The sequence below is a fragment of the Chelmon rostratus genome, chromosome 13, assembly GCF_017976325.1.
Source record: "Chelmon rostratus isolate fCheRos1 chromosome 13, fCheRos1.pri, whole genome shotgun sequence".
In the NCBI taxonomy this organism is placed as follows: domain Eukaryota; kingdom Metazoa; phylum Chordata; class Actinopteri; order Chaetodontiformes; family Chaetodontidae; genus Chelmon; species Chelmon rostratus.
In genome coordinates, this window is record NC_055670.1 from 25538916 (window position 1) to 25551929 (window position 13014).

The following is a 13014-nucleotide window of genomic DNA, read 5'->3' on the forward strand; positions in this document are numbered from 1 at the left end:
TAAGATACATGCGAATAATTAAAAGCTGCCGAAGGTAAACACGTAATGAATTCCTCAAGAACACACGAAGCCTGTCAGAAACTCATTTGAGTCAACATGCAAAATTTAAAGCATGAGCTAAACCGCCGTCATGTGTCATTCGCTGCACCTGCCTGCCGTCATTTGTTCCTTCACGCCTCTAAAAACAGCAGAAGACAAAGGAGTTATTCATATCCAGGAGGTGATAATTAAAACGCTGACAGGGCTGTTAACATTTTGCAGTCAGTGTTCCAGTGAGTGTACAGTCCGCCTCCCTGTCACACCTTCTCTGCTGAAAAGGTAATAGGACTGAACATCTGTTGAGAGGTCTCAGACAGCCAGTATTGATTGCACCGCTGTAAAGCAAAGTGTAGCCTGCAGGTAAATAAAAAACAGAAATCACATCACGGTCACAGTCATTAATATAGACGACTTAATTTTTAAAAAATATGATAATAATGACGATTGTGCTCAGTTTCAGGCTGATACAGAAATGTGTTGTTTGATTATGTATAGTCGCACTTCACCCCATACCTGATGTTATTGGATGTCACACCTTACTGCTGATCTCAGGGCGCTGAAATGGCTGAAACATGACTGAGACACATGGAGAATCTCGTGCAAGGACTCATTACACTGAGGCATTCACTGAGCTGTTTCCTGGTGTGTTATTATGCATCACAATGTACTTCCAGCTGGATGATAAAAACACATTTTGTTGTGTATTATTCAGTTGTTACTGTCCAGCAATGACGTGACAGTTTAAGTGTAGCTTAGTGACTCAAAGTCAATAATTCAGACTGAATCCTGGACAACTGAATGAAATATATGAAGACTCCATGAAGCTTTGCACAGAAGCACCATCAATAAAAACATAAAGCAGGTTGCTGCAGTTAAATCAGACATGATGTAGTTATTCTTAGATTCAATGTGATTTACACTTACACTTACACTACAACTGCAGATAAATGTCCATAAATCTGCCACAAATCTCTTCTTCTTTATCAGAAAATCATAAAGTTTTGTCAGTATTGAAGTAATCCAGTGATAGGTGTCTGCACATGCATGTGTATCCTGCAAACATGAGCAAGAACTGCTCACAGCTAAGCCAACTAAATGGTGACAATTTGTCAAATATATGCTCAACGTAGCCTTACACTTCCTGTTTACATCCCCAAACATCAGGAAAACTGCACTTCCAAAATTCAGAGCATGATCATCTCCCAAAAGAAGTAAGACACTAACAGTCAGTATTTCATGTTTTCTTTCAACTCACAGCGTCCCGTCAACATGGTTACCGACGGCGACGCTCTCACATCATATACAGATAAGTGCTGCGATGAAAACTTGAGCACATACAGACAGAATGGTCATACACTGTACAAGCGAGTACGACTGACGTGCAAACCGATGCATGTGGCTCATTCTGACAGTAACAACATACGGCATGCTAAGCTAATACATGCAGTGACTCAGTAAGAGCTGGAAAACCAAGCAGATATTAAAATGAAACTGACCAAACAGCCAATGCACCGGGAGAGTCTCCGAATGTCAGTGAACGATTGGATGCAGCACATGTGATCTGCACCATGTGTGCATCGACTGCGACGACTTTAATGCTGCTTCCTGCGTCCTGATAACGTCACATTAATTGTGCGCAAGTTCAAGTAATTACCGGCATGGATGCTTGTTGAATATTGGAAATGATTGAACATCATTTCAGTGATATTTCAGTGATATTTAACTTTCTGTGGGAATTCTGCAGCCTCGTACTTAAGAAAGCCAGAATAAGCACTCTGTCATTAGTGATGATCTTTCAGAATAAAGTGCCACTTTAAATTACATCAATTTCCTTGTCTAGTTTGTTGACCCTAATGGATAATTCTGAGTGTGTTTTGTGGGTTTCATGCCGTTGCTCTTCATGGTGGCTGCCTTTATTTTATCCACATTTGTAATTAAACTTTAACGCTGAACTGGAGGAACATTTCCATTTAGCTGGAAACTGCTTTCCAGTCATTATGGCACACTTGGGTACCTTCCATACAGCCTACCATGAAAAATGAAAAATTTGCTCCAAGAAGCACAAATAAGAGTTCCAAGATAAATAATGAAAAATAAAGCGAGCTGGCCGTGCATTTTAACCGAGGGGACGTCGCCGACTCCTCTCAGCTCCTCAACCTAAAAGTCATATTCAGTGGAATTTAACAGTTCAGGCTGAAACACTGATTGATGCGACGCTCGCTGCAGATCAACCATGTCAGCTGTGCAGGAACAAGGGCGAGGAGGCACGGCGGTAAACACTCCGCCCGACATTTACATCTTTGAAAGCGATTTACTTTTACATTCAGGATCGTTTTTGCGCACGAAATTCATGATGCAGATCCAAAAAAGAGCTTTCAGTCGTAACACTTATTGACATCCAGCGTGAAAAACAGATTTTTCTTCTTAATTGCAGTCTCCTGTATAACGTGTTAATCATCCCAGCTCATTTGTAAATGTGATGTAGTGTCACGATAGCTTGTGTGAGCTCACATAACACGTTCTATCTAAGGCTCAAACGTTTAAAGTTCAGACTCATAACTTGGACTTCCCTGACCTTTACACACACCGGCTGCAAGCCTTCAGGCTGATCTGTGGCCTTTTAAACGCTGTCCTAAGATTCCTGCCCAAGAAAAGACTGAGTCAGAGCAGTCCATGCTCTTGTGTGGTTTATTGTCTCAGTCTCAGGATATTAATCAGTATCATTTCAGCAGCCGGTCATTGAAAAAGGTTAAAATACTGTGGTGATTATCTTTGGCTATCACCTTAGGTTAGTTTGAAGAGAGTGTTGAGCTGTGTGAGGTGAAGCCTTCTGTGATTATCAACCATGCTGTTCAGACGAGTTGCCCACAGCACTTAGCCTGGCCTTTAAGATTTACTGGATTAATCATTTCAGTGCAAAGTCGCCTCCTGAGTTCCCACAACGGTTTGTGTTGTCTGCCTTCCAAAATCCTCCGTCAGTAATTGAATTATACCTGTGATACTTAAGTGAGCCTCACCTCCAAGGCCTGCAGGACGGCGATTGGACGCCTGAAATTTAAAGCATCATTCATTCAGAACCGTCTTTCTCCAGTGAACCTGCAAATCCTACAGTGCTGCAGGGAGAGCGGCCCTTTGAGCGATCTCTCCATCTCCGTCCCCGTCTTTCTGAAGTAATTACTGTAATTCATGCAGTTCCTCTGTCTGTGTTTTATCTGTTCAGGCGGAGAACTCTGCTCTGTCGATGGAGAACGACAATCAGAGGAAGCAGTACGAACGCTGTCTGGACGAGGTGAGTGTTCCTGTTCTCACACCGTCGTGTGAAGGTCAGCGTGTAGCCTTCACTGTTTTTTACTGCAACTCAAGTCACACCATGAGTTTTTATCTTTTATTGGAAATGACCCGTGTTCTCATGTGACGACTGATTTGCACTTGCAAACGTATGTTGTGCAAAATCTCACCGCTGTCAGGTGAACCTCATATTTCCAGAATAAACATAATGCAGCTATAAGCTAACAGAGTTTATTGAAAATGGGCTTTTTCCTCCTTTGTTCCCAAAACAGCCCCCTACAAAAAGTTTTAAAGAAAATCTCTGACCATATGAAAACGCTGTCAACAGCATGCCAGACCAGCAGGTGGTGATATAACCCTAAAGCCATGTTGGCCAATCAGAAGCCAGGCAAAAAAAGCTATTACCAAGGCTACCTGCAACTAGAGGCGAAACCAGCTCTCCTCCAAAACCACTGATGTTGGCGTTGGGGGCTGTGCTGGATAATGTAGCAGCGACGTCTCTGTTCCTCAATAAAAATGGCAGAATAACTGTGTAGACATATAAAAAGTCCAGTTCCAAGTATGGAACAGCATGATTTTGGCCACGTCCACTACAACATGAAATGTCACCTCATAGTTTTCTAAAAGCTCCATTTTCAGCAACTTAAAATGGAATTTGTTTGTGGACAAAAGGCCAAAACACATTTTATAAGTTTAAAAAAAATACCTGTGCTGTGTGGAGCCCTTGTTTCGCTTTGACCACCTCACATTTTGCTTTGCTGTAATCCGACAGGGCTGAGAGAAGCAACATAATCTCTCAGTGGACCTGAAAATAAGAAAATTATCAGAACCGGACATCAGCGATGTGCTGCAAATTCTTATCCATATCTGATTCAGGAGAAAAAGGGAAATTGCTTATTTGCTTTCTTCCTGAAAGTGAGATGAGAAGATTGACATTGATAACTTCACGTCTGTGGGGTTAATGTGAATTTTCTTCCCTGACTCTTCTTGAAAGGAATGCGAATAAGAAAATTTCCCAAAATGGTGAACCTTAACTTCAGGCCAGACAAAGTTCTGTGGTTGTCGGGACTCAGACAGTCAGAGGAGACTCAGCAGCTCGTCTGAAACGCTGCAGCCATGAAGGGATCCCACATCCCACCAATCCTCACGTCCCTTCATCGGCTCGTCTTAAAGTATAGAAGAGATTGTCATATACAAGGTCCTACATGGTCTTGCTCCTTCATACATTTCCAAACATTTGCATCCCTGTTCCACCTCTAGGCCGCTCAGATCCTCCAACCAAATCTCTTATTTATACCTGCGCCCTCATCCAATCAAAGGGTGACTGTGCTTTTGCTGTCGGGGCCCCGTCCCTCTGGAACAGTCTCTGTTAGATCAGCAGAGTCTGGAAACGGCTTTAAAAACTTTCCAAAACCCAAACGTGTGAGACGTTGAGGAACGTGACAAAACGTAGGACGGTCTTTGTAGCTTTGCTTTAAAGGTGCTTCATAAATAAAATGTTACTCTCTTTCTTGGACGCAGACACACTCGGCCTATTATCTGTAGTGTTAGTGAGGTCCACAGAGGAGAGCCGACAGAAGGGAGCATCTCTAATTGAAGCAGACAGACATCAGAGCCCTGGGCGATAAGAGAATGAGAGCTGGAGGAGTGAACCTCGGCGCTCAGGAGGACCGACTCCCTGCTCCTGCATGTGGGCCCTCTGCACTCCTTCCCCCTTCTTTTCTCCCTGACAACACTCTGATTGTCTCCATCTCTGTCCCTGTCTCCCCTTCATCTCCCTCCAGCCAGCTAGACTGCTCCACTTTTTTTTTTTTTTAGCTGGCTTCAGTAATGGGCTTGTTACCATGGAGATTGCTGCCCATGAGAATTTACCATATTCTGGTTGAGGACAGAAATTTCAGAGTTTCTGCTGTGGGATTCATTCCTTTTCTTCTGCTTTTCAGTCTTATTATGCACATTAATCTCTTTTTTTCTGAAGGGGAAGCATTCAGATGGCTTCCTGTCATGGTCTGAATGAGCTGCGGCGAGTCATTTTGATAGAAAGATGAAAGCGGTGGAGGGAAATCATTTTGCGGCACACAAAAGTGGAAACATACTTATTATTCCGGTGTCAAGGTATAATGTGTGCTTCCGCTTCAGAAATCAAAATAAGGAATAAAGAAGGCATTTCAGACGACGCTGCTTTATATTCACAATAAAAAACCAAACAAAACTTTTCCTCAGTCACACATAATAAAAAAAGTTCGGTCGGCCTCAACTTAGTGACATGAATGTAAGCAAATAAACTCCAGGAACAAAAAGGAGCACTCCTGTGAAAAGTATGCTATATTTTGGTAAGTGGGTATAGATAATGGATGGAATATACTTAGTTTATTTATGTACTGAGAATAAAGTTAGATTCACACACAACAGCGGGCAGCTGCTATTGCACTAAATCTGAGAGTGTGATGCAACATGCTGTCAATTTGTCCTCACAGCACATCTTACACGCCTTTAGATTCTCTCTGATGGTGTTTGTTCTGGGTCATTTTCATTTACTGTCTCTCTCTCTGCATCTCAAAGCCCCGCAGAAAGCTCTGGATCCACCCAATAAAAGCCGGGCTCATGATACGTTTCTGGCATTTCGCTTTCTTTTCTTATCTTGCTTTCATGTCTCTTCAAGGTGGCGAACCAGGTGGTCCAGGCCCTCCTCACACAGAAGGTTGGTCTTTGTCTCTGCACTGTTGACGCGTCGTTATTCCAGTCGGTCATTAGAATGAGTGAGAGAAATAATGATGCTGATAATAACCTCAGTGAAGGGAAGCTGCATGTCGCTCGCATGAAGAGAGATTTAAGTGTAACATGTAGCATTTTAGCATCCAGAAGCTATCACAGCATCAACTCCTGATCTTTAATACAAGATTTTGACACCAGACATGGACTCCAGTCAGACTCGAGTCTTTTCCTTTGCAACAAAACATTCGACTAGCACAGAATTAATCTGTTAGCTGTGTGATGTCGGGTTCAGGCTACACGATATCAGCCCGATAATAACCTGACCAGACAGATGTTGAGCATCAGGATCGAAAATGAGCATCAGCTGGGACAAAAAGGCGAGGGGGGCCAATGGGAGCACAGAGAGCTCTTCACCTGTAAACATGACGAAGCAAAGAGGGATGATCGCTGAGGGAGGGTCGCAGTCGCTTTCACAAGACAGCCAGGATCATACACATTGTTTGTTCACAGTCTTGTTGCCAGAAGTCAGTCCCTAGCACCTCCTTCCCGATGACATCACACAGGTCGTAAAATACGGCAACCTCTGATTGGTTCAAGACCAACGTGTAGTCATTGCAAGAAGACTCTAAACTCACCTAAACTGACACAGTGACCATTTTAACAAGCTGAACCTGACAGAAAACACCTCACCAGTCTGCTCTGAGAAGTCCCAAAGTTAATTTCAAATGAATAAGAATGAAAAACATTTATGACACTACTTTTAATCTGTAACCTTCCACAGCGGCAGTAAATTTGAAGGACACATCAGATCTTGATTAGGACTCAAACTTGGGACTTTCTCACCTCTGCTTTAATAATGACTCAACAGGCCAGGATGGGTGACACGAAACCTCAGGAATTTTGGAAAACGTCGTCCTAATTGACAGCATTTTGGACGATGAACTGTGAATGCGTATCAAAATAAAAGTCCTGACTGTGAACGATGGTTCCTTTTGCTTCCAGTGCTTTTTTGTAAGCATTTGGACTCTATAGTGCAAAATAACCACTGCAGCCATCAGATAAATGTAGTTCAAGTATGAAATTTCATTAAATGGAAACACTTGAGTAAAGTACACAAGCTCTTCAAAGCTACTTCAGTACAATGATTACATACATAACTACACTGACATGTGCTGGACTGCATATTGGTATTTTATACACCTCATGCAGCATATTTCCAAACAGAAAGCGCTGTTTTCATGTGACGGTTCACAAGGTTTTTAACATGGTCAACCAGGTTTTGGAGCGCAGTCCTCTTGCATGAATACAGCATTGTGTCCTGTTCCTGTAAAATTAGCATCCGATACACATGCAGTTCTCTGAATCATCCCCGTCAGCCACAGTTATCTGCCCATCTGTCTCCTCTTTGGGGGGTTTCTAGGACTTGAAAGAGGAGTGTGTGAAGCTGCGGACCCGCGTGTTTGACTTGGAGCAGCAAAACCGCATCCTGAGTGTGCTGTTTCAACAGCGTGTCAAAATGTCCACGATTCCTGTCTCCCAGGTAGGAACACATGGCGCAATGGACACAAACAGACACTGACAGACCCACCCTGCTTCAAGGCCGTTTGAATTTTACATGAGCAGTGCTCCACTTCTGGATACTAACTTTAAAAAGGAGCACAAAGAGAGAGGAATCCACCCAGTACACAACATCATTTAAAATGTTAGGATGTAAATAAATGGATTAATATGGGCTGTGTATTCTCCCATTCCTGACTCATGTAGCAGTCAAAGAGGCCTGCTGGAGTGCACCGTAGGTCATCAAACAAGCATTACCATCCCTGACCGCTCTCTTCTTTTATGCTAATCGTGCCAGAATTCAGGCTAATAGCGAGCCAGGCCTCTAATCCAGCTGTAGCTGCTAAGTGACAGCGCAGAAATTGGAGACAGAGCTGCACATGCACATGTTTCTCTAATTGGAAAATCTCTCGAGTGTAGAGAGGAGAGATAATTGGTTGAAAGCTGGGCTTTCTTGTAGTACTGTTAGCCATCATGACAACTGATCACTAACTGCACTGTAGCGCTTTAAAGATGCACTAATCAATATTTATATATGAAAAAAAATGGTTAAATGAGATGTTTGCACTTCGACAGGTGCGGTTCCTCTCAGCTCTACAGAGCATCTCAGCGTCTTTAACTCATTGTTTGGGTTTTGTGGCTTGCAAACTTCGCTCTCATGCTGCCTTCGAATGGAACGACGCCACATGTTTACCAATCAAGCTGTCAGAACGCCGCCGCAAAAGACTCCTCATTGTTCTCTTGTCATTCATCGTTTCTTTCGAGATGTGGATTTATTGTTGTTGTTGGGATTCTCAGTATCAACATTTTCTGAAAATTTCACAAACGCTTTAATCACAACTTCCAGAAAGTGTCCATCATGAATGCCACAAGAGGGGGGTGTTCATACGGACTCACAGGCATCTGCTCACAACAACACAACCCCTACTGCTAGCATGTGAGCAATAAAATGTATATATGAGATCAGTTAATGCAGCTGTATGGTGAGGTTTAGTCCGTCTTTTTTTTTTTTATCACCTAATGTCTGAAACTCAGTGATTCCTCACGTGTGTGTTTTGGTGGCCACATTTTGCCACAGAAGTTGATTAAATATTGATGACATTTTTTTTTTACCAAAGAGTCTGTTCGGGACAGCAAAAGTCAGTACAATGAGTCACACAAAGTTATAATAACACAAAAAATGTCATTCTTCGTTAAACAAATGTCAGTTACTGCTGTCAGGACACATGTTCATTCCTCTCATGCATCTTTTAACATTTTTGCGCTCCACCTTTCGAGGCTTCATGGCAGACTAACAAAGTGCGGTTGTGTGTTTTTTATGTGTTTTCTCCCTCCCTCTTTCTTCCTTTGTAACAGTGATATTCAGTATGACAGCACCTTGTAAAGATTCATTTTCCTTTAACCTTTTCCTCCAGCCTTCCTTTGATGCATAGCTTGTTTATGTAACCTTGCTGACGGGCTCGATTCGGCTGCTTTGATCAGCGTCTAACAATAATGAGGCAACGCCGCTCTGATGCTGCACAGCGCTGGCTGGACGGACGCGTTTTAGGCCGATCAGATCCATTTAGATCAGATGTATGTTCAAAGTGTGGACGGCGAGCTGGGTGATTCATAATACAGCGCTAATAGATTTGTTTTGGTGGAGGAGGTGGTGATGGCACACAGACGCCGGCTCAGGAGGCACGTTTCAAAAACAAGTGCAGAAGGATCTTTCTCCTGGGTGACGCTGTTGAATGTGCATTAGCACATTTGATGCTTTTCCGTTTGCACATCTCATGATGGTGCCACAACGCCATCACGGCGTCCTTGACACATCCACAACTCTCTCTGTTGCTGTTGTTGCTGACCGGGAACCCAAACTGATGTGAAGAATGCAAGCAAATCGTCCAGCTCCGGCGCTTCATTTAGCTTGTTGTTTATTCATCCACTTGTGTTCTTTTAAACTTCTTAATGTAAAAAAGAAAAATTTTCTGCTTAACATAACTTCGTTGTGTAAAGCACCAGTGGCGTGCACAGACTTTTTGAAGGGCAGGGGCGAAAAAGGAAAAAAAGGGCACATATAGCGCATCCTCGCCACTGAAGAGGGCACTTTAGCGCGCGTTTTGGCTCCCAGGGTGCACTTTAGAGCGCGTTTTGGCATCCAAGAGGGCACTTTAACACGCGTTTTGGCTCCCAGGGGGAACTTTAGCGCGTTTTTTGGCTCCCACGGGGCACTTTAGCGTGTGTTTTGGCCCCCAGGGGGTACTTTAGCACGCGTTTTGGCATCCAAGACGGCACTTTAACACACGTTTTGGCTCCCAGGGGGCACTTTAGCGCGTTTTTTGGCTCCCACGGGGCACTTTAACGTGTGTTTTGGCCCCCAGGGGGTACTTTAGCACGCGTTTTGGCATCCAAGAGGGCACTTTAACACACGTTTTGGCTCCCAGGGGGCACTTTAGCGCGTTTTTTGGCTCCCACGGGGCACTTTAACGTGTGTTTTGGCCCCCAGGGGGTACTTTAGCACGCGTTTTGGCATCCAAGATGGCACTTTAACACACGTTTTGGCTCCCAGGGGGCACTTTAGCGCGTTTTTTGGCTCCCACGGGGCACTTTAACGTGTGTTTTGGCCCCCAGGGGGTACTTTAGCACGCGTTTTGGCATCCAAGAGGGCACTTTAGCGCACGGTTGCCCCCCCTGCCCCCCCGTGCACACCACTGTAAAGCACCTTGAGTTGCTGCTGTGTCTGCGCAATATAAATAAACCTGCCTCGCCTTGTTGTGGTAATCGTTGTACAATGTATGGCGGCAGTGCTTCGGTTTGAACGTTGAACATTGGTTCCACAGTAGGTGCATCAGTCTGCATACGGTTTAGTCTGCATGTGGCTGCACGGTGACTCCCATACCAACAGTTTAGTAGATGGAGGGTTTCATAAGCAAGAATCTGTCAAAATATGAATGAATTTTAGTTTGTTTTTACCAAGAATTTATTCTTTGAAACAGCGACAAACGAATAATAATACGCCTGTTTTGTTCTCTGTTCTCTGCGATGGATAGAAACGAGTCTCCTGAAGTAAAACTTACTGAATGGATTTAAAGTCAGCTCTGCCAGGAATAATTGCTGACGGTTGATAGTTTTGATGGACAGATGATTCTTTTTTGCTTTCTGATATGAATATTTAAAGAAAGCCACTGAAATGGTTGGTCGAGCCCAGCTTGTTAGCCCTTTATTTTCAGACAGTGTAAGCTGTAATTGACAGAAACCTTGTGATATTGAACCGCAATGAGGATCTCTCACTGTCATTTCCCCAGCGGGAATACACATGCCTGCTGAAGGCAATTACACACACGCACAGCGCTCTTAAACTGTGTGCTGTGCTGCTGAATAGCTGCAGCTCTGCAGATACTGGGCCAGTGTGCTACTTGTCCACAAGCCTTCATTATGTCTGGATGGCTGCAGGGATGTAGTCCTTCGTCTTGAGTTCGGTCTCAATGTAGCTTCTTGTTTTGTTGAGTATGCCTTCACTCCTCTTTGCTTTGGTGTTTTTATTAGATAGAAGGCAAGAAGCAACAGAGACTGATGAAGAGTACCAGAGGCAGGAAAGTCAACCACTAAGTTAGTTCAAGGAGCAAAGTTTTCTTACAGTTGTCTTTGCTCAGTTTGGTCAGGGTGGTTATTCCACACTCAAACAGTGTCTGAAATGTTTGTCATCAACACACCAAAACCCCAATGACCCAAAACGAAGACCGATGCGGTTTATGAAGAAGTTCATGCTGGATACTCACCAATGTCAGATATCATATGTGGAGCATGTCCAATTCAAAACCGCTTTTTCTTCTTCAGAATGTTGATTTTGAGCCTGGTCTCATTCTCATATTGTCTGATTTGCTGATGTAGTCTAATATTGGCACAGGTTCATGTTTCAGATATTTCCTCAGTATGACTGATGCTACCGTGAATGCATCATAGAGCACAAAGTCATATTCAAATATTGATTGAAGTATGAAACACTTTGCATCTGTATATTACTCTGAGCCAAAGCTGCTTCATTTCCATCCATCTACCTTCATGTTTTATGAGCATTTTTAATTTGTGTTTGAAAGGTTGAAGTTGTTGTACCAATAACAGCAAAACATGGCAATGTGCAACAGAGACATACTTAATGAATCAATCATGAAGCATGTGACTCAAACATCAGGTCTGATGAGGAGACTGTGACCTTCCTCGGAGAGACACATGAAACAAACATAAGGGTCATGTTTCATCATGTTTTCAACGTGGTTTTATCGCTTGAGGTCTGACTGGCGTTTTTGATGATGTCACCTTGTTCTTGTGCATTTATGCTACATTTGGATGGAAACTAGTCGTCATAGAGATACACAATTCTCACAGTTCAGCTAAACAAGGTATGCTGCATTTGGTTGCACAGGTGCACATGTCTCTTGATTATTGATTGACTGGCTCTGTTCCTCTCACAAAGCTCTTCACCTTCAATGTTCAATGCAGGAAACTGAGATCCTGATGTTACCCAGAAAGTCTTGGCCAAAATCCTGTTTCCCCAGAAAACAGTGTGGGTCTGTTTGCATACTGAAGACTGTCTAATGAAAGAAAGATGCCTCACATAACTGCCCTCTCTATATCAGAATCAGAATCAGCTTAATCGGCTAAGTATGTGTGCACATAAAAGGAATCTGACTCCGGTTTCAAAATCGCACTCAGTGTGCTCGCACATGAAAAAAAGGACATACAGCCCAGCTATAAAAGACAAAAAACAAAATAAATAAATAAACCTCTGAACAATAAGTGAAATGGTGCCAAAATATACAATAAACAATATATACAACAAACGATGAGGCAATAAACCATATATGCGTTTAACAGTCCATCCCGACTGTATCAACAGCTCAACACTTGACAAAAACAAAGCACGTACCACAGAGTGCAGCGCCGAGGCGGCCGTCTTGGACGTATCCAACCCTAAAATAGTGTTGTTCTGGTGTATGACTAAAACTGGATCAACTTTTCAGCAGCAGGTTTCCACTGGCAGCTCATTGATTACTGATTTTGGCGTTAAGAAATCTCATTTAAGGCTCTTTCGTGTTGTTCACATGTCACTGAGGGTAACTCATTGTGTTGCAGAAAGTTCTTCTCTGGCTGTTCACGGAGTACATGCTACTTTAAAATGAACTGTAGAAAACTTTCTGAGTATCCAAAGGTACACTTTACAATTCATTGTGAAGTAAGATTGACAGCTGAGGCATGCTTTAGTAATAGCTTGAATGCAGAATGTAGGGTATCTGGTCGCTAAAATGTTTGATTTTCACATATTAAATTTTGATTTGTATTGACTCTCTGTCTTCGTCTTGGCCACGACTTAAATTTAGATCCATAGTTGGTTTTGACCAGAGTGCTGGTAGAATTTCAGCCAAAACTTTTCTA

At 43.0% G+C, this 13014-nt stretch overlaps 1 protein-coding gene across 3 annotated transcripts in view; it reads left to right on the plus strand.

The window, feature by feature from the left end:
- LOC121616194 (nck-associated protein 5-like) overlaps positions 1–13014 on the plus strand; it is a 68223-nt gene that overhangs the window by 26347 nt on the left and 28862 nt on the right. For all 3 annotated transcript variants that reach the window (XM_041950889.1, XM_041950888.1, XM_041950887.1), the window contains exons 5-7: positions 3260–3328; positions 5990–6028; positions 7463–7582. In XM_041950889.1, coding sequence (XP_041806823.1) covers positions 3260–3328; positions 5990–6028; positions 7463–7582 — 228 coding nt within the window. The remainder of the gene's footprint in view (positions 1–3259; positions 3329–5989; positions 6029–7462; positions 7583–13014) is intronic.